Source organism: Phycodurus eques, chromosome 16 (genome assembly GCF_024500275.1).
Source record: "Phycodurus eques isolate BA_2022a chromosome 16, UOR_Pequ_1.1, whole genome shotgun sequence".
Lineage (NCBI taxonomy): Eukaryota > Metazoa > Chordata > Actinopteri > Syngnathiformes > Syngnathidae > Phycodurus > Phycodurus eques.
In genome coordinates, this window is record NC_084540.1 from 2,168,768 (window position 1) to 2,190,999 (window position 22,232).

General features: G+C 42.1%; 2 protein-coding genes across 2 annotated transcripts in view; both read left to right on the forward strand.

Annotated features, from left to right (window-relative positions):
- Positions 1 to 22,232, forward strand: part of LOC133415113 (myosin-8-like) — a 36,125-nt gene that overhangs the window by 560 nt on the left and 13,333 nt on the right. Inside the window, exons 3-17 of the mRNA XM_061700941.1 lie at positions 16,462 to 16,676; positions 17,005 to 17,148; positions 17,363 to 17,519; positions 17,834 to 17,861; positions 17,966 to 18,080; positions 18,157 to 18,249; positions 18,964 to 19,027; positions 19,235 to 19,333; positions 19,407 to 19,510; positions 19,606 to 19,744; positions 19,825 to 19,943; positions 20,017 to 20,166; positions 20,794 to 20,964; positions 21,224 to 21,673; positions 22,120 to 22,207. Of these exons, the coding sequence (XP_061556925.1) occupies positions 16,462 to 16,676; positions 17,005 to 17,148; positions 17,363 to 17,519; positions 17,834 to 17,861; positions 17,966 to 18,080; positions 18,157 to 18,249; positions 18,964 to 19,027; positions 19,235 to 19,333; positions 19,407 to 19,510; positions 19,606 to 19,744; positions 19,825 to 19,943; positions 20,017 to 20,166; positions 20,794 to 20,964; positions 21,224 to 21,673; positions 22,120 to 22,207 (2,136 nt within the window). The remainder of the gene's footprint in view (positions 1 to 16,461; positions 16,677 to 17,004; positions 17,149 to 17,362; positions 17,520 to 17,833; positions 17,862 to 17,965; positions 18,081 to 18,156; positions 18,250 to 18,963; positions 19,028 to 19,234; positions 19,334 to 19,406; positions 19,511 to 19,605; positions 19,745 to 19,824; positions 19,944 to 20,016; positions 20,167 to 20,793; positions 20,965 to 21,223; positions 21,674 to 22,119; positions 22,208 to 22,232) is intronic.
- Positions 7 to 8,210, forward strand: LOC133415112 (protein SCO1 homolog, mitochondrial). The gene is made up of 6 exons (XM_061700940.1): positions 7 to 847; positions 2,409 to 2,499; positions 4,542 to 4,739; positions 5,268 to 5,360; positions 7,194 to 7,309; positions 7,849 to 8,210. The coding sequence occupies exons 2-6, from the start codon at positions 2,469 to 2,471 to the stop codon at positions 7,981 to 7,983; spliced, it is 573 nt and encodes a 190-aa protein (XP_061556924.1). The 5' UTR covers positions 7 to 847; positions 2,409 to 2,468; the 3' UTR covers positions 7,984 to 8,210.

Sequence of the window (22,232 nt, forward strand, 5' to 3'; positions counted from 1 at the left end):
GTGAGTTAGTTCTACAGATGCAGCAAATAATCGATGAATTGACAATTAATCAACAATCAAAAGTAAACCAACTATTTTACTGCTTGATTAACTGTTTAGGGTATATAGATAAAGTATACAATATCGACTGGGCAAAGCTGCTGAATCGATTCACCTCCTGGCCGCTGTGAGGCGCTGTGTGTGTGGGTCGTGTTGTGTGGACGGAAGCCAAACAAAATGGCTACTCAAGCAAACAACGGCTGCAGCAGCAGCGTGACTCGAGCGACTTCTACTTTTAAATTGGACATTTTAGGTCATTTTGGATTCCCCTGTAAATCCGGAACACAGAAATGGACAAAAGACACTCCAACCACAATTCGCAATTCAAAAACACACCAGAAGTCACCGTCCTGGAATTGTATACTGCGCCATGAGTCTTTTGTGAATGATGCAACAAGTTTTTCACACCTGGATTTGGGGATACTCTGCAGATCCTCTCCAGTTCTGTCAGGTTGAATGGTGAACGTTAGTGGACAGCCATTTTCAGGTCTCTCCAGAGATGCTCAATTGGGTTTAAGTCAGTGCTCTGCCTGAACCATTCAAGAACAACCACGGGGTTGTTCTGAAGCCACGCCTTCCTTATTTTAGCTGTGTGCTTCGGGTCATTGTCTTGTTGGAAGGTGAACATTCGACCCAGTCCGAGGTCCTGAGCACTCTGGGGAAGGTTTTCGTCCAGGATATCCTTGTACTTGGCCGCATTCTTCTTTCCTTCGATTGCAACCGGTCGTCCTGTCCCTGCAGCTGAAAAACACCCCCACAGCATGATGCTGCCACCACCACGCTTCACTGTTGGGACTGTATTGGACAGGTGATGAGCAGTGCCTGTTTTTCTCTACAAATACCGCATAGAATTAAGGCCAACAAGTTCTAATTATTCTTTGAATCAGATTCATCAATTAATTGAAAAAAAAAACAATCGACAGATTAATCAGACAGATTTAATTTATAATTAAAAACTTAAAATTAGACTTTACGGCGATCTGATCGGTGTGATCGGTATCGGCCAATAAGTAGCATTTTATGCTGATCGGCTTTCATGTCATAATTCGCCGATCCGATCAATGACGTTATCGATCGGCTCCGCACAAGACATTTAACTCCATGTCGCCGTCGCATATGAATCCAAAAGCTAGTTTGTTTTTAGCCTCGTCACGTGTCTTGTGGCAACTATCTGACGGCCAATAAAGTTTTTTTCAATCTTGTCGGTGAAAAAACACGTCGTCTGTGTGGGACTATTTCGCGGTGTCTCAGACAAACAACACGTAAGTTAGTTGCAGTCTGTGCACAACTGAAGTACGTTGTGGGGATCGTCATCTAAATGCTTCAACACAAATTTGATCGGGCAGCTGAAGAATGTACACAAGCAGGAGCATGCCGCGTTCAAGCAACACAACATGCGGGGGGAAAAAAAAAGGAAAAACCAAACGGACGTAAACTCTGGACAACACCCGTCCATATTGCCCGGGACAGTGAGAAAGTTAGAGTAAGCATGTCATTAACAGCATTTATTAAAGTAATTTAATTGCAATAAAGTATTTGAATTACCGTAATTTAGCACCCATTATTTCTGTCATGTTGTAATGTGGATCTGACCTGAACTTATGTCCGTGGCCAATCCTTGAATCCTAGAGTTCATTGATGTTTTAACTTTTGTCTAAAATGCTAGAGAATATTTTTGAACTGGGATGGGTTCCGGCACGCCCGCGACCCGAGTGAGGATAAGCGGTACAGAAAATGGATGGATGGATGGATACAGTACTCAGTGTACAGTACACAAGTATATACAATAAATACAATAAATGAACAAGCCATGTAAATGGACACATTGCTCCATCTTGTGATCGGTTATCGTTTTTTTTTTTTTTAAACTTGCTGATCGGTGCTCGGCCCCAAAAATCTGATCGTGTAAAGCCTACTTATAATTGTTAATTTCAGCCCTAGTCAGGTCATTCACAAAATTTGTTTACTATTGTCACATTCCATCATTCGGTTGTCCTGCTTTTTCTGCAAAAGCGTCACAGTGAACCCCCTTTTATTGCAGGGATACGTTCCAGATCCAAAAATGAGTGATGTTACCAGCAACCAATTAGAGCCCAAGAGGATATTAAAAAAAAAAAAAAAAAAATCCAGCGAGAAAAAAATAAATAGTTTTTTTATTTTTACTGCATTTCAGTCAGTATTTATGTTTTCAATACTGAACAGTATTTATACTAACTAACTAATAAATAACAATCACCGTGTGTGTCCTGGGAAGCAGGGTTGTGAACGCTGACCCGCAATATTGCCAGGGGTTCACTGTGTTTGCTTAAACACGTTGAGATAGTAGCCTAGAAATGCTGTAACGATGCAGTGATTGTTTCCTATTAAAGCCTGTCACGTGGAAATCTTTAGCGGTAACGTTCACCATTGGGGGAGCTCTGCTCGGCGGGATGAAATACTTCAAGATCGAAAAGGAAGAAAGTAAGCCATGAAGTACACTTGTTATCTGTACCTTGAATTACGAGTGCCCCAACTTGTGAGTTTTTCCCGTTACAAGCCAAATAAACACTCAAATACAAAGTAAGAAAACTCGCAAGAAGCTGCTTTAGGCCACAACTCGCACCCAGACACTCCCGTGTGGACGAACCGCCCAACCCGACTTCAGCTCCTGACTCACTCACGAGGCCACACCCTTTAAAGGCACACATACAACACGCGAATATGACAGTACTTACAGTAGTTACACAGAAAACATTACGTACATAAATATTCAAGACGTCACCATTTTTCTCATGAAATATATTTCCAAGGTGCGATTGACATGAAAACTTCACCAGATGTTGGGAACGACCCAAGTAATCCATACATACAAAGAAAATAGAGCAAATAAGATCAGAAATTAAGTTATGTGAAATGACACAGGGAAAAAGTATTGAACACGGCAACTAGTATTTATTTCATACTTTGTACAAAAGCCTTTGTGTGTAACGACAGGTTCAAGGTGCCGCCTGTATGGAGAAACTAGTCGCATGCATCGCTCTCGTGTGATTTTGGCCGGTTCCTCCACACAAGCAGTATTCAAATCTTGAAGGTTCCTTCTTTTATGGCCCTTGAGTTTCAGTTATTTCCGTATATTTATGATTGGATTCAAGTCAGGTAATTGGCTGAGCCATTCTAGCAGCTTTATTGGTTTTCTTTGAAACCTATTGAGTTTCCTTGGCACTATATTTTGGATCATTATCCTGATGAAATGTCCATCCTCATTTCATTTTCATCATCCTCATAGATGGGCAGCAGCGTTTTGTCAAGAATGTCTCAATACATTTGCCCATACACCCTTCCTTCAATAATGTGAAGTTTACCAGTACCATTTGCTGAAAAGCAGCCCCACCGCATCACGTTCCCACCTCTGAACTTCATTGTTGTTATGGGTGATGTGCAGTGCCATTTGTTCTCCAAAAGTGGTGTGCATCATGGCCTCCAAAGAGTTCCATTTTGCTCTCATAAGACCAGACTGTATTCTCCCAGTTTTAAACTGGCATGTCCAAATATTGTTGAGCAAACTTTAGACGAGCTTTGACATGCTTTTTTCCCCCCAGCAATGGTGTCTTGCGTGGTGAGCGTGCATACAAGCCATGGCAGCAGAGTGCATTACTCACTGTTTTCCTTGTGACAACAGTACCTGCTAATTCCAGCTCCTTCTGAAGCTCTCCACGGATGGTCCTTGGCTCTTGGTCAACTCTTCTTTTCACTCCTCCGTCAGAAATCATGCGACGAGCACCTGATCGAGGCAAATTTATGGTGGTATGATTGGCTTTCACTTACGTGTTATGGCCCCAACCGTGCTCACTGTAACGTTCAGAAACTTCGATACGCTCCTGTAACCAATGCCATCGTAATGTTTTGCAACCATTACTTTACCACGGTCTTGAGACAGCTCTTTGCTCTTACCCATCATGAGATGTGTCTCGATTCGCACCTTGGCAATGAGACCTTTTTGTCGGCCATCAATTAGGACTGAACCAGCTGGATTGCTCTTTGATTATTGATAGAGTTTAGGTGTTGTCTTGGCTTTCCACACCTTTTTGCACCTCCCTTTATTCATGTATTTAATACTTTTTCCATGTGTTATTACACACAACTTAATTTCTGATCTTATTTGTTCTACTTTCTTTGCATGTATGGATTACTTGGGGGTTTCCCAACACCTGGTGAAAATTTCATGTCAATAGCAACTTTGGAAATATAGTTTGCCAGAAAAATGGTGATGTGTTAAAGACTTAATTCAGCCGCTCTCTCTGTGTGTGTGTGTGTGTGTGTGTGTGTGTGTGTGTGTGTGTGTGTGTCTATTCACATATGTTCTTTTTGGAATGGATTGAAGGCATTTTTCTTCATTTCAACAAGGAAATTTGATTTGACATATGGTCACGCAACAATTTAAACGCAAGTCAAGTTACCACTGTATTAAAAACAAGCATTCAAGCCTTACCCTCATGTGTCTGTAACGATCCGATTGGTCGCAGTGATCGAGAAAGAGCGTAACAAGTCAATGGGACGTCCTGCGCTGGGTGGCCCGTTCTCATTGGTGGACCACAAAAGGAAGTCGGTGAGCAGTGACGACTTCCTGGGCCAGTGGGTGCTCATCTACTTCGGCTTCACGCATTGTCCTGATATCTGCCCTGACGAGCTGGAGAAGATGATGGAAGTGGTGGACGAAATTGGTAAATTTAAAAAAAAAAAAAAAAAAAAAAAAGACCTACACAAAAAACAGGGAACCTATGTTTATCGTTAGGGTTACATTCCAGACCTACCCACCATAAGGGAAAATCTGTGATAATACATTCTGTATTAAAATTTCAAAATTGAATTTCAAGTCCGAACCAGGTACCGAAAAGTGACATCTATCTAGCAGATGCAGTAATATGGACCAATCAGACTCATGCCGTTTCCCTTACTTAAATTAGGGATGAGCGATCCAATCTGAGCAAAGCTCATTTACATGTAACATAATCATGAGAAATCCGAACCTTTCCAAATACCGAGCGGAAAAGACCAAATTGAGTAGGATGAAAATTATCATGCAAACCAGATAAAAGGACATACAAAAAAAATCAACATTAAATAGTACAACAGGGATGAAAGGGGATCTTTATCAATGCATGATATAGCCGTAGGTTCACCAAGAGATGTCGCGGGAGGTTCCAATTCAATCCTATGATGCTTCCTTTCGTTTTGTTTTGTTTTTTCAGACAAAATCAAGTCTCTGCCCAAGCTGACACCAATCCTCATTACCATCGACCCTGACAGGGACACGCCAGAGGCCATGGCGGCATATGTCAAAGGTATAAAATCGGGGAAAATGTGACCCGTGAAAGAGAAATCATGAAACTGAAGCGAAGATGACGCGACATGATGCTCCTTGTTAAAAGACACTGACGGTGCTACCTTGATTTAGAAATGCCCCAATTTACAAGTTTTTCCAGTTCGAAGCTTATCCTTGGTCGATTACATTAAAAAATATATATATATTTTTTTATTTTATTATTATTTTTTTTTTTTGTGCTTTTGTTATGAGCCAAATTTTAATTTCCGAGCGGCCTTCAGCTCGATTGCCACTTCCGTTAATTTAATGCTTTAATGTACTATAATGCCCTGGCACGTGGGCGAGGACAGGCGCAGTCGATGTTTATTGAACTGGACAAAAAGTCAAACACATACATACAAAATGAAAGCACTCGCAAGGATCTGCTGTAGGCCACAGCTCACGTGCAGACGCTCACATGCAGACCAACCCGATGATATTTTACATATTACAGTATGTACAGTAATTACAGTTTATAAAAACATTACATTTCTTTACATTCTTTTTTATTTTATTTTGTTTTATACAATATAGTGCTATTTTTCTTTATTAAAAAAGGGTGTTTGGGAGGACTGTCATGGATTCAATTTTAATTGATATAGGAGTAACTTGAGTTACGAGCTAGGTCACAGAACAAATTAAAATCTAACGTTTAGATACGACTGTAATTAGAATACACTTCATTTGGGACAATTTGGCAATTAGGACAAAATTGTTTTTTAGATCTGGTACCTTTTTTTACACTGGTACCTTGACTTATGAGTTTAATCCATTCTGTGATTGAGCTCGTAATTCAGTGTACATGTATTTCAAATTGTGCTTGAGATGTGGGATCTGGGTGGATTTTGTGGCATCCATCTAAGCGGCGGAGTATCTGAAGCTCATACTGGACCTCAAAATTTAACTCGCAACAAAGCGACGGCTCATAACCCGTACTTTGGGGCACTCGTAATTCAATATATTAGAGATATTAGATATTAGAGACATTAAAAAACAAGTGTTTTTGTTAAGACAGTCTCTGGGACAGGTTTGAATAGAACATCCCACCAGATCTCAGGCATCAAATTGAAATTTTATTCAATAACTTGCTTTGGGGGGGGTCGTATCAGACACTTAACAGCGCCAATGTGAAAAAAATAGCGGAAAACTGGGAACAGGAAGCAACACCTGAGACTCACGCCCGATCAAGTCATCGTTCAGCCAATGTAATCAGCCCATATGAGCCCTTCTAAAAAAAAAACAAACAAAAAAAGCAAAAGTTGTCAAAAGAATTGGCCAATTTTTACAGCTTCTTCTTCTTTTCTCTCCCCCTATTACTACATTACAACACAAGACAAAGATAATTCACTCAAACTTACATTTAAAAAAACTTTGGGGAAAATAATCAGCCCATTTTTACAGATTTTTCTCTTTGTTGTAAAATTAAACAAATACGAAAGGATTTATATTGCATTGTAAAACAGTCAAATATTCTGTCTGTAATTCATATATTTATTGCTGTAAATGCTTATGTTTACAGGGACCCCAAAAAATGTTATTCACTATATACTGTATATTTTTCAAATAATTGGCCAATTAATTTTTGTTATGATAAATTTCTTTTGGCCTCCAAAAAGCCGTATGGTTCAGGGCCTAGTTTAAAGCAATTGTCACACCAGACACTGATATCGCTGTTTGGAAGACATCCAGATAAATGTAAAAAAAAACGATCAATCAGCTCTACTGGTGTGCCGAAAACTCACCAGTTTTGCAGAAACTTTGTGTGATGGTGCTTTTCAGGTTTTCATCCTTTTGTTCCTCGTGTTTTTCCCAGAGTTTTCTCCAAAGCTGATTGGCCTGACAGGGACGACGGCTCAAGTAGAGCAAGTGTCTCGAGCTTACAGAGTTTACTACAGTCAAGGACCCAAAGACGAAGACAACGACTACATCGTGAGTCACCTCAACCAATCATGGAACGCTGTTTGAGCATTTATTCCTTCTCAGCTTAAGGTCCATGTACAGTTGCATCTCAATAAATTAAAATGAGAAAACTTGATATATATCTGTAGTTCAGTTCAAAAACTCATTCGCTACAGAGTAAACGTTTATGATTTTGTTATTGTTGTGATGATTTTATCCTACAGCTTGCAAAACCCCACATTTTAACATCTTCAAGAAATGTGAATGTTACGGAAGAAATCATCAAAAAGATTTTAACATGGAATTGAGGTTGGCATTGGCCTTCTGAAAAGTATTTTCTTGTTGTGGTTCAGGTTAGGTTTCACTTTTGGAATTGCAATGCTGAAATAAAATTAAGTCTCCTGCAGAATTCAAATTTATTGAGATGCACCTGTACTAGTAGGGTATTTATCGTCACTAGTAGGGATAGACCGATTATCGGCCCCGAAATTCAGCAGGATTTCCACAACGCCGTTGAGTAGGAAAATCTGTTCTTATGTATCGACTGTTGTCCTGGTCGTGTTTGTCAGGTGGACCACACCATCATCATGTACCTGGTTGGACCCGACGGACACTTTGTTGACTATTTTGGTCAGAACAAAAGAAACGTGGAGATCTCCAGTGCCATCGCGGCTCACATGAGGAAGTACAAGACAAAGAAATGATTGGATGCCCGACGGGAGAAACAAACACCTGAATAAACAAAACAATTTGAAACAGAAGTGGGTAGATTGTTGGTTTGAAAATGAAAACATATTTTTCACATTCCCAGCATACTTGTCAAATACTTCGCTTTTGTCCAACTTCCTGTAAAGACCCTATTGATTTTGAGGCCTTACGAATGTCTGACAATGTTCTTTGTGAGATTTTTAAAAGACTTTCTGAGCGAGAACACTGTTGTTGTTTTTTCGAGTTACGAGATGTTGCTCGGACAAAATCTTTTATTGCGAGCCAAAATTTGAGTTACGAGTGAGCTTTAGCTGCAGAGAACGGCACAACACTTGCTTTGCATCCCGCGTCTCACTCACATTTTGAGATGATCTGAATCTGAAAAACATCAGTTCCTCATTGCTAAACTGTTCTGTGACCAAGCTCATAACTCAATTTACTTCTATAGCAAATCAATTTTCCCCATTCAAATTAATTTAAAGGTCATTGATCCGTCATCAACCCGGCCTCCCCAATCAAACACCCCGGAATTTTGATTACGAAAAATAGCACTGTATTGTAAAAAAAACATATTAAAGTATAATTATTTTTTACGTACTATAGTATTCGTGTGTGCTTTTAAGGGGCGTGGCCTAGTGAGTGTCATCAGGAGCTGTAGTCTGGTTGGTTGATTATTCTGCGTGTGAGCATCTGGGTATGAGTTGTGGCTGACAACAGCTCTTTGCAAGTGTTCTCATTTTGTATTTGTGTTTGACTATTTCATTGAATACACCTGAAATTGCATCGGCTCTCCTTACCCACATGCCAGGGCATATCAGTAACTTAATTACTTACTAGCGGCGGTGTATCTGAAGCTTGCTAACAAGCGAAAACTCAACCGAAAGACGGCATTTCGTAAGTTAGGGGACTTGGAAGTCTCGGTACTGTATCATCTAATTCATGTTTCTTGTCTAAATCAAATGATCAGCAGTTGGATGAAAGGGAATCATTGTTTAGTTATAAAATAATGAAGGTTCATTCAAATAAACTACGAGCTTCTTCCCAGTTTGGTTGGACTGGTGCTCCATGTGACCCTCAAAAGTTGCATCAAACGACAGGATTGTCCCAAAATGACATCAAGAAGCTCCAAGTTCATATCTGATGACTCTGATTGAGAAGATCACATCTGTAAGCAGTTGGGAAAGATGCTCCTTGAGTTCTCCTGATTCCAAGACCTCATGGCTTTGACTTTGGAATCGCTTCTAGTCTGTCGGTCAGGAAGTGAAGCTTCTCTCTTCTCTGTCAAACACTCAGTGATGATGGCATCAACTTCTCCATCATTATCATCATCGTCATCTGCTAATACATTGTCCTCTACCTCCGCATCATCTGATTTGACCACCCCACCGGGCTCTTCTTCACCATCGAGGCCCAAAACCCCACCGGGATCATCCACACCGCAGAGGTCCACTAACCCACCAGGATCTTCTTCAACATCGAGGCCCATATTTCCACCAGCCAAATCCACACCACAGAAGTCCACTACCCCGCCCGGCTCTTCTTCACCATCAATGTCCGCCACTTCATCAAAGTTACTATTGAGGTTCTTCATACTACAGACACCCACCAACCCAACAGGACCTTCTTCACCACCAGTTTTCACCACCCCACAAATGTCCACTTCAAAATCAAGAACTACCACTCCACCACCACAGTCTGCAACTCTAAGGCTTTGTTCATGGTCAAGAAGATCATCAGCGTCCAACCATCCATGCTCATCTTCACCATCAAAGTCCACAACCTCAGTGAGTTCTTCATCCACTCCTCCAAGGTCTTTTTCACCATCAAGAAACACAACATTCTGAGCATCTGCCCATTCGTGCTGCTCATCACCATCCATGGCCTCGCAAGGTTCGACTTCATCATAGAGTTCCTCCACACCGTCCTCGTCTCCGTAACCTTCATCGCTGCCTCTGACGGTGATGTAGTCGTCTACGGGCGCGACGGCCATGCAGGCAAGCGTGGTCTCCTTGTACGGGCAGTTGTCCGTCAGGTGTGTCATGGTCACAAAAGCATGATCGAGGCCTTGTCTGGGCGTGGCTCTGCTTGCAGCATCCACGCTCAGGAACCATTTAAGGAGGCACACGAATTTGAGCCAGTCATCATATTCCACGGTAGAGGTGCTCTGCAGGAACCTCATGGCCAAGTCTTCAAATGAGGACTCGGACTCCAGATTAAATAGAGATATGGCCGGCTCGGTGCTGGCCGACATAAATATCCACCGCTCGTCCTCGTCCACCGTGAAGTAGTCGCTGCTGTACTTGGCCTCGTTGAGAAGATGATCCGCAGGCTGACCAAGGAGCTGACAAATGGTCTCCATACTGCCTCGAAGAGAAGTGCAATCAAAGATATCAAACCCAAAGAAGAGGTACGCAATGGTACATCCTAGTGACCACATGTCGATGGCCTCAGACAGCGGCAGGCCCAGGGTCACCTCCGGGGCTCGGTAGGCCTCAGCCTGCAGAGCCATCCCTACGTGCACCGATGTGATTGGTCGCGCCAAGCCGAAATCGATCAGCTTGACTCGGAAGGGCAGATTATTGTGGTCTGTGAGCATGACATTATCTGGTTTCAAGTCTGTGTGAGTGACTCCTAATGCCTGCAGGGCCTCAAACGCCATCAGGAGTTGTGAAGTGACTGGTCGTATTTGGTGGAGATTGAGTGGTGTCATGTTTCTCTCAGTCATCAGGTCCTTCAGGCTCTTGTCCAGCATCTCAAAAACCAGACACGGGATGTCCTGGAAAATGAAGTGTTCAATGAACCTCACCAAGCTATTCCTGTGCTTGTCCAGGAAGCGGATCTTCTGGAGCGCCTGCACCTCCCGGTGGAAGTTGTTCATGTTGCATCTTTTTAAGAGCTTGACGGCAACGCTGTCCAACGTGTTCAAGTTGAAGCACTTGGCCACTACTCCGAAGCGTCCTTCTCCCAGGACACGTAAAAGCTTGTAGCTGTAGCACTTGCTGGAAAAGACCTCGTTGTAAACCTGCTGAAAGCAGTCACACTCCTTGCGCTCCATGGACAACTCTGACATTTTGGCAGAAGTTACAAACACTTACTTACAAACATGACAACAAAAACTGAGCTCATTTGAACCAACAAGCAGAGGAAGTGCACAACCACTTTGTTGGTGATGCGCAACATCTTTGATGTGCGACAACAGCGGTCACATGACCAATCTGTTTGGCTTTGAGCTCTCAAGTGCTGATGTCACAGGTTTCTTGTGTGATGTGATGTCATCATAACTAGGATGGGATTACTAGCCAACTGATCGACCCTTGACTTTCTGCAGGAATCCAACACATTTAGACCAGTTGACATCTTCAGGTTGTCCTTCTTCTTCCCCTCACCATTTGCCCTTCACCAAGGCGACGAGGAAGGTGGCATCCGGTGCCCCAGCCGATGGAGCTGCACGGGTACATGTGTAGGGCATGTCATGATCGAGGCCAGGAAGAAGCCAACACTGACGTTGGGAGGTGGCCACGACAGATGAAGGGGAAAACACGGACCAGGATCAACCACAGCATGGCAGATGGAGAGAGCCGTCCGCCAGGGCCATCGGGATGGGATCCGGCCTACTAGCTGAGGGAGCTAGGTAGCTAACTAGCTTGAGAAGGAGGCAGTGTACGCTCCTGGTAAAACCACAAAGTAAATATCCAAGGAAAGTTGCTGGTTTCAATTTGCTGCTCTCATTTCCTGCAGCACTATTTAATCTAACGTGCCTTCCAGAAATAAAAATTCCTTGAGTACATTGTCCAAATCTTTTCTTTGTGTGTATTGCATGCATGCTTTTCTCTTGCTAAAGTGTCTTTGGCGAGCTTCTCGACAAACAACTATGGATTTAGCGTTGACAAAGCCCTATAGCAGGAGCCTGGGACAACGCATCCGTCGGAACGTTAAACGTCTACAGTGTCTTTCGTTTTTTTACACAAAATGTTTTCAAGAGCTACCAAAGACGGACGGCGGCAATATCCCAAGTTTGAGTTCAAACCATCATGTCAGCAGCACGTAGTTGTGTTAGTTATCGCAGCATACTCAGGAACTCCGCTAACCCGTTTTCCAAGTTTGGTAGCGTGACGATCTGCACCTTGACTCACTTCAACATAGTTTCTTGGCACGAAGATGGTGCCAAAACCTTGCATTTGCTGCTTGGGCTTAAGCACAAAAACAGTGAATAACGGAATCGGTTCCAAAAACAATCCGCGAATAGGACAATTTGAATGCCAAACTGCACATACGTGGGGGTTCGCTGTGCAGTGCTATTTTTCTTTCTTAAAAACACGTTTAAAAAGGGGGTGTGGCTGGAACAGATCAATAGCGTTTCAATTAATTTTAATGAGGAAAATGTATTTGATATACAACTAAATTGAGCTACAACCTTGGTCACATACAAATTAAACTTTTAAGTCAAGGTACCGCTGTACTTCATATTTCTCAAGCCATTGAAACTTAATTATTTCATGTCAAAGCCAGAATCCTGTTACTTTTGAATACTGGTTTCAAGCTAGTTGAGTTTGTTAAAGACACTTGAGTTTTTTTGTGTGTGGTTGTTTAAAAGTAATGATGGTCTAGTTGTAAAATATGTAGTTGCACAAAAATGTAGAGTTGAAGCCAAATGGACTTGTTTGCTTTTGAAAGTCTGAAAAGTGAATGTGATGTCTGTTCTGCCAGCAATTCTGCTGAAAAAACAAACTTTCCAGTCCTGCTAACGTTCCAGCGCTGAGGTATTAAAATAACCCGACTGGCTGCGCAGCTGCTGCGTTCCACGTTTAGATGGCGGATTAGTGAGGCAAACATTCTGCTTTTCGGCCGTGACCTGACACGGAGCGCTTCGACTTCTGAACTAATCGCTGCGTTTCAAAAAGTCATTCTCACTGTCTGCCGGGCAGAGCAGATAACTCGATGTGTTCGCATGTCGCTCACTTGCAGTAGTAAGGGGAAGTAACCGAGTACAAATACTTCCATACTAGATCGAAGTCGATTTTTCAGGTATCTGTACTTAACTTGAGTTTAGTTTTGGACAGTGAAGTCTTCCTTTTTATTTTTGTTGTTCCAATTACGTAGTCCATGCAAATCAATAGGAAATTATGGGAATCAACCAGGAATTTACAATATTTAAGGTTGGCTCTTAATAGGGAACTCAATATACAGTATTAGTAGTACAGTATAATATATTTCAGCATAATCCTGAGTAAAACTACATTTCAACAAGTTTTTGGAGTTCCAAACCATCGCTTGGTCCATTTTTGTATTGCAAGCCAAATAACCAACCAAGTACAAATATTTTGTTACTGTATTAACTTGACTGTACTCTACTTGAGTACAGTACTTATATTTTCGGACGACCTTTTACTAGGGTTTCGTATTTCTGTCAATTTTCAAGGATGGATACTTTTCGTGGGAATAAATGTAAAATTCTTGGTTAGAAACGAGGAATTAAAAAAAGAAAAAATTAATAGGGAACTTTAATATACGTGTAGTTTATATTTTATATTTACTATACTAAAACTAGATTTCATTCAATTACAGTGGGTCACTTGGGAGTTTTTCGAGTTACTAGCTGTCACTTGGTCCTTTTTTTGTTTTGTGTTGCCAGCCAATAATTGAGTTACGGGCGCGCTTCAAATATGCTGCCACTCGAGTGAAGTGAAAAAAAAAAAGTGTTTTCGGTTGTGCATATATGTCTGCTCATGACAAAACAAAAGGTTTATATTTATTCATCCATCCATTTTCTGTACCGCTTATCTTCACTAGGGTCGCGGGTGTGCTGGACCCTATCCCTGCTATCTTCGGGCGAGAGGCGGGGTACGCCCTGAACTGGTCGCCAGCCAATCGCAGTGTTTATATTTATGCTTTCACATAAACCCTCAATTCCAAGTTAATTTGCCAGATATGATTTACCAGATATTATCTACCCAAGTATTTGCACTTCTACTTCGTTGCCACCTATGACTCAGGCATGTTTGTTTCTGCCGTGATGTGCTTTACTGCCTCAAGATGAGTTGAGCGATGATATTCACATGAAGGCGAAATGGTGTGTGATCAGGAAGGAGAAGCTGAGGGCTCTGATAAAACTGTCCTTCCTCAACTGGGGGGGAAAAAGAAAAAGCGACGGCGGGCTCCTGAAAGTGCAAAGGCGGGTCTGTCTGGCCTGAGAGAGACAATCGTCGCAGCTGTCACCAGACCATCAAATGACCTTAGCAACCAGTTGAATGACAACCACTTAGGGTCTATGACTCCCCTCACTACACATCATGTCACTTAACATCATCTCATCCGACATAATGCTATCTAACATCATGTCATCCAACATTGTCATTGAACAGATCTAACATGTCATTTTACATCATGTCATCTAACATCTTGTAATCTCGCATCTTGTCACTTAACATCACGCCATCTAAAATCACGACAGCTAACATTGTGTCATCTCACGTCAATCCGGCATCATGTAATGTAACGTCATCGAACATCATGTCACGGAACAGCACGCCATTTCACGTAATGCGATCTGAAATTCTGAAATTCTAACATTGGGACAGATCTAACATGTCGTTTTACATGAAGACATTTGACTTCATGTCACCTAACGTCATTGCACATCATGACATTTTACTTCGTCATTTAACATCATGTCACCTAATGTCATGTAGCATAAGGTCCTCTAACATCATGTCATCTCACATCATGTTACCTAACATCACGTATCCGATATCATGTGATCTCACATGTCACGTAGCATCAGGTCATGCACTCATTTCTTACCCCATAATCACTATAAATTAATTTTTATACACAGCCTTCTCCTGCTATATAATAGCAAAAGATAATCCAAAAGTTTCTAATCGTCTATAGATGCCATGAGATGAGGGCAAATCATTACATTTGTCTAAATGAAACACCTCAACTTACGTCAACATAGTTCTTTGGATCCATGAGGGCAGCAAAGCACCACATTTGTCGAAATGAAGCTCCGAAGCTCACTTCGACATAGTTCCTTGGCACCAAGATGCAACAAGATGGCACCAAGGCACTACTTTTGTCTAAATGAAGCAAGTAAACAAGTAAATTGAATTACAACTCTGGGCACAGAACAAATTCAACTCATAAATCAAGGCGCAACTGTACCACTAATAATAGCACATTGATAACAATAAGAATCTCTTTATGACCTCTCAGGGACGACCAGTCAATAATTGGTCGTGTGCGTGTGTGTTTGATATGACGCACATGCGACACGAACATGTTCAGACAGTCGTCTTTGGGTGGCTTAGGCCAATCAGAAGCCAACGCCACGAGCAATCAGTGAATAACTGCCATCCCCCGGCCCGTCTGGCCTTCACAATGACGCCCAGAACGACGCTCTAATCTCTCGTGATCCCCCCAAATGAGGCCTGTAAGCTGGGACCCTGGAGTGTTCATTGCTATTTAATGCGGGATGCAGAGGGTTAAAGTGTTTAAAAGTGACACACGGCAGCTAAACATAGAGAAAATGCACATAGTTGAGCTCCAAATATAGCAGAAGCAGAATGACAAAGAGGCGAGGATCCTGTATAAAAGCGGCTCGCTATCTGATGGGTTCGCGACTGTCTGCAGCTTGTTCTTACGACTTCTTTTCCCCACGACTTCTAAAGGTCTTCAGACCGCACTCGCGTGAGTATGACAACATTTGGTTCAGATGCTTTGGAATGAGCTCATGTGTCCTGATGTTGTGGAAGAAATGAACTGGTTTTGATATACAGTCGTCCCTCGCCACACGATTCATTATTTACTGTTTCGTGGTCTCGGGAAGTTTTTAATCGTACAGATTTTTCACGATATCGCAGGATTTTGTGGTGATCATTTTTATTACTGTAGACTCACGTACCATTAAGTGTCAGCCTGGAGGAAAGATTGCATAAAGAGAATGTCAATGTAAAGTGCAATGTCACTACTTACACAACTGCACGTATACAGTAAAGTAAACATCGTTAACTAATTCAATAGCAAATTGTAATTGAAAAAACTATAACAAAATAGACACGTAATAAGCACATTCATACGCTAGCCGCTCGCCCACAACTGATGCCCAGTCATTCAACACCCAGACTGACTCGACTCCCACATCACTCACTAGGCCAGGCCCCGCATTCTAAAACCACACACACATTCAAAGTCACAAATACTACAGTGTATAACGTGAGGAAGGAGACCCCGAGCGGACAAAAGTAATACCTGCACCTCACATGCATAGTACTACATATCAAGTTTAAAAATATAAATACAGTATGGTCACTCCTTTGTGGATTTTAGTCTATTGCGGGAGGTTCTGGAATGTAATCCCCACAATAAACAACTGTAGTGCATTTTAGGTTCATCCAGAAATTGTACCCCAATATCCCAAAGGTCTTGCGAGTAGGGTATAAGTAACATTTTCCCTCCCGCTGATCCGAACGCAGGCCTCCCGAGAGAGATGAGCGACGCCGAGATGGAAGTATTCGGGGTGGCTGCCCCCTACCTGCGCAAAACGGAGCGGGAACGAATTGCGGCCCAGAACTCGCCGTTTGATGCCAAGGTGGCCGTCTTCGTGCCCGACCCAAAGCAAGAGTACCTCAAGGGCAAGGTCAAGAGCCAGAACGGCAGCAACGTCACCGTGGAGACGGATTGCGGCAGGGTGGGATTATTATGGGATTTGAGTCCCTTCCATAACTCAGTCATAAGTTCACAACGTGTTCCGTACCGTCAAACTTCAAAGTGCATTCACTGAATGCTTCGTTGGCTACACGAGCTAATGAGATACAGTAGTGATTTCCAAACACTATGACGCAGGAAATTTCACTTAATTGGAAAATCTGCAATAAAGTTGTCTGTCTACACGTGCCATGCAATTGACTGGAGACCAAGCCATTATTCATCTATTTAGGTCCGTGTTATAATATTTATTCCAGTAAGTTGTATTAACTCGATGAGATTGTCTCAGCATGTACCATTGTTGTGTCCAGGTGGTCATGGTGCACCAGGACGACCTTCGACCCATGAACCCGCCAAAGTTCGACAAGATAGAGGACATGGCTCGCCTGACGCACCTCCACGAGCCGGCCGTGCTCTTCAACCTCAAGGAGCGATACGCCGCCTGGATGATCTATGTGAGGACAAACACCGAGGGAAAGTCATTTGAGTATTTATTCCATATCATTTAGCTCAACACTCTTCGTCCTCACTGGTAAGACAATCCAGCGCGCTTGTAATATACGTGAAGATGTCAAGGCTATAGAATAAACGCTCAAACGGCTTTCCTATACGAGCTGCCATCAGAGCGCGAATGTTGTCCTGTTTTGTCTCGTCCTCGTTATTCCACAGACATACTCTGGTCTTTTCTGCGTGACCGTCAACCCGTACAAGTGGTTTCCCATCTACAACCCCGAAGTGGTGGCCGCTTATCGCGGCAGGAAGCGGCAGGAGGCGCCCCCGCACATCTTCTCCATCTCTGACAATGCTTACCAGTACATGCTCACAGGTGAAGTCCATCAAAATACCTTTGGGCAAAATGCATAACTGTATATTGAACTCCCGATATATCCCAGTTCATCATTTCAATTTTTAAACAATCATTTCAGTCTCCCATTTTTTGACTTCAACAAAGTGAGAACAGGAGCCAAGTAATATTTTTAAAAGATTCAGTTTCTAATAAAACCTAACCCAATTCCACATAATCAAGCAGGTTGTCCCCTGTGGTGAAGGAAAAAAAATCTCTTCCATCTGGAAGAAGACTGAGTGCGTGGCAGACATCTGCCTTGATCAGTGACCACCCTATTTGTTTTGTTTTTACAGATCGAGAGAACCAATCCATCCTCATCACGTGAGTTCTGCGTGACCTAATTAGGCCTCTTTTCAACAAATGTCCCACTTTCCTACTTTTGGTGGCGTCCTCATTGTGTCTTCATGGTGTCCTCGCGGTGTCAGTGGCGAGTCCGGTGCGGGTAAGACGGTCAACACCAAGCGAGTCATCCAGTACTTTGCAACAATTGCATCGGTGGGAGACTCCAGCAAGAAGGAGCAACTTCCTGTCAGAGTGCAGGTTGAGCCCGTTCAAAGTTACAATTAAAATAAGCGTGTTGAAGAACACAGGCTGAGCTTGATGTCCTCACGACCAGGGAACACTGGAGGACCAAATCATCCAAGCCAACCCTCTGCTGGAAGCTTTTGGGAATGCCAAGACTGTGAGGAACGACAACTCTTCTCGATTTGTGAGCTCCAACTCCACCAGAATGATCTGGATCATGTCAGAATATGCCTCTGATCTTCAATAATGAGAACAACATTAATTCATCTACATTACACGTATTAAATTACTCTGGAATTCTATCTGTACCATCAGAGTTTGAATTTGCATTTCTAACACACATTTTTAAAAGGTTGTTCAATATTGGACGTCAAAAATCTAAAATAAATAAATGAAGTCTAAAATAAATTACATTTTCAAAGATTCTGTCAAAAAAAATTTCATATCTACAATAATTCAGTCTAATAAAAATTCAACATCTCCAAAAATTCAACAATTCAAAAATATTCATCATCGCAAAAAAAATATTTTAAAAAAATAAATATTTGAAAGATTGTCTTAAACAAAATCGTCAACAAAAGTAATTCAAAGAAATTCTACATTTAAAAAAAAAAATCAAAGTATAAAACAATCTGTCACCAAAACGCCAACATCTTAAAATATTTAACATCTCCCAAAAAAGGTCTAAAATAATTGACAGTAATGGCTCCTAAGATTCTGTTAAAAACATTTCTGTCAAAAAAATCAACATCTCCAAAAATTCAGTCTAAAATAAAAATCAACATTTAAAAAAAAAAGAAATCTGCTCAAAAACCTAAATTCAGATTCAAGCCCAGATGGTACAGATAGGCTTCTGTAAATCAATAATTGTAACAAAGCTAAATCATGATTTCTGCAGGGGAAATTTATTCGCATTCACTTTGGAACGAAGGGCAAGTTGGCTTCAGCTGATATCGAAACATGTATGTTTTCCTTCCATTATTCATTAAGCCATAAAAAAAGCATTTATTTGATTTAGCTTTTATTTATCCAGGTAAGGCAACTGAAAATAGATTCTCATTTGCAATGTTGATCTGACTGCTTCACGATTAACCGAAAAATATAGAAAGGGTTCCCTGTACAAGAGGAGCAACAAGTGACTTTGTTCTCTACTCGCATGTCTGATTTAGACCTGTTGGAGAAATCCCGGGTGACCTTCCAGCTACCGGCTGAGAGGAGCTACCACATCTTTTATCAGATAATGTCCAACAAAAAGCCTGATCTAATCGGTAAAACTCACTTGAGCTGATGAGCTGTGATCGTGTGAAGATGGAGATGAAGTTGCTCTTGTTCCTCTTCCAGACCTGCTATTGATCACATCCAATCCTTTCGACTATCCCTTCATCAGCCAGGGCGAGATCTGCGTGCTGAGCATCAACGACGCAGATGAGCTGATGGCTACAGATGTCAGTATGGAAACTTTCTTGCATGCGCCACCACTCAAGTGGTAGATGTTAACTAGTAGAATGGTATGGCCTAAACTTGATGCCGTCACCCCCAGAGTGCCATCGACATCCTGGGCTTCAACGCGGAGGAGAAGCTTGGCATCTACAAGCTGACTGGAGCTGTGATGCACAACGGGAACATGAAGTTTAAGCAGAAGCAGCGTGAAGAACAAGCTGAACCTGATGGCACCGAGGGTAAAGTCTGAAAAAGAGTTCATCCATCAGAACAACACCAAATGACCACGGGACTACTGTGTATCGTCCCTATCCCACAGTGGCTGACAAAGTTGCCTACCTCATGGGGCTGAACTCCGCCGACCTGCTCAAGGCGCTGTGTAATCCCAGAGTGAAGATTGGCAACGAGTTTGTCACCAAAGGCCAGACACATCAACAGGTACACTTCTACATGTTGTCCACGTCAAACAACAGCTGTCCCACCTGGATTGATATCCTGCTTGACTCCTCAGGTGAACAACGCTATGGGCGCCCTGTCCAAGGCAGTGTATGAAAAGCTCTTCCTGTGGATGGTCACCAGGATCAACCAGCAGCTTGACACCAAACTCCCAAGGCAACATTTTATTGGCGTGTTGGATATTGCAGGGTTTGAAATTTTTGAGGTAACCACATACAATCCTCTGGGTAACACAAACAATGTGAAAATTAACCATGATGTCACAGGTTCTTCCGGGTGGCAAAAGGCAAAGCCTTTTCCAATGACACTACTAATGACTAAACCTTTCTAGGTCTTTGGACCAAGGCAGACCCATTGAGAAAACAGGGGAAATGGCTTGAATGGATAATTTATTTTTTAGTGGTACAAGAAGTCTCAAGGGAAGGCATTTCTGATTGGCAAGCCTTCTTCTCTACCATCATAGTTTGAATATGTGGAGTGTAAATTTACTCTCCAAACTTAAAATATTAGAACTGGAGAAGCCTTATGGAATAAAGGTTTTAATTTAACAAAAAAGAAGAGTCCAGTTGGCTCATTTGAAACTTTGTGGATCCCCATAATGATGAAACCTTATCTGGTGGCGCAACCCCAAAACAGTTTTTGCAATGGTTTCAGTTTCAGTTCACCAAGAATGTTTTTGACTCTGATCTCTACAGTAGCCATCTCGATCTCTTCGGGTCAGCCCTTGTAACTCACGTTCTGCCACCCAGAAGTGCCCCCCTCTGCCAAGTGTTTAAAACCATTCTGAATTGGCTAATTCATAGCATTAATGAGATGCTACTGTTGAATTTAGATGAACAGTCTGGAGCAACTGTGCATCAACTTCACCAATGAGAAGCTGCAGCAGTTCTTCAACCACCACATGTTTGTGCTAGAGCAAGAAGAGTACAAGAAGGAAGGTATCGACTGGGAGTTCATCGACTTTGGCATGGACCTGGCAGCCTGCATCGAGCTCATTGAGAAGGTCTGGAACATGTTATTAGTTTTCTATGTAACCGTCATCACATACTAGTTGTTTTTTTCATTCTTGAAAACTCTACCAGTGTCTTACTCGTAAAGACTAACGGTGTACTAGTAGATGCACCTTATCTATAGCCTCTGTAAGAGAGGGTGTACTATTGAGCCATCAAATAAACCAAAACCCATCTGGACAAGTGGAATCACCGAAGTATCACATAATACTGGCTTAACCTCTCAAAACCTTTCAATTTTCTGCCTTCTAGCCAATGGGCATTTTCTCCATTCTGGAGGAGGAGTGCATGTTTCCAAAGGCCACAGACATGACCTTCAAGCACAAACTTTACGACCAACACCAGAGCAAGAACAGCATCTTCCAGAAGCGCAAACCTTCCAAAGGAAAGTCCGAGGCTCACTTCTCACTGATGCACTACGCCGGCACGGTGGACTACAATCTCAGTGGCTGGCTGGAGAAGAACAAGGATCCGCTCAATGACACAGTGGTGCAGCTGTACCAAAAAGCATCTGTCAAGCTGCTCTCCCAGCTCTTTGCAACGTATGCCTCAGCAGATGGTCAGTTATCTACCAGGATATCATACCAATATTTCAACAAAAACACGTTATCAGTTATCACGTTTGTCATTATAGCTGATGGAAACAAGAAAAGCTCCAAGAAAAAGGCTTCATCTTTCCAGACGGTCTCTGCACTTTTCAGGGTAATAAGAGTTTAGGAGAAAGCAACATCTAGTGGAAGACTAAAAAATACTGATGCAGTGGTACCTTGACTTACAAGTGCCCCATCCTACAAGTTTTCAGAGTTACGAGCTGTTGCTTGGCCGATTTATTTGCAAAATATTTTAGTTACAAGTGAGTTTCAAATAGGCCACCGCTTGAGTGGATTGAAATGAAAATTGGAGCAATTTAGGTCATTTTATACCCTCACATGTGTGCAAGGAGAGCCACAGTTGCCGATGCACTTTCAGGGTTAGGTTTAAACAGGGTTCAAACTTGGTCACGGAACAAATTAACCCCATAAGTCAAAGTACCACGGTAGTTTGATAATCAGGTAATGCGTCTTCTGTTCTGAAAAGTGTAAATTAAAAATCAGTTTAGTGGACCTCATCAGATACTAGACATTTTCTTCATTGTTGATGTCCTGCAGGAGAACCTCAACAAGCTGATGGCCAACCTCAGATCCACATATCCACACTTTGTGAGATGCATTATCCCCAATGAGACAAAGACTCCAGGTAAGGACAATGAAGTCTTCTCATT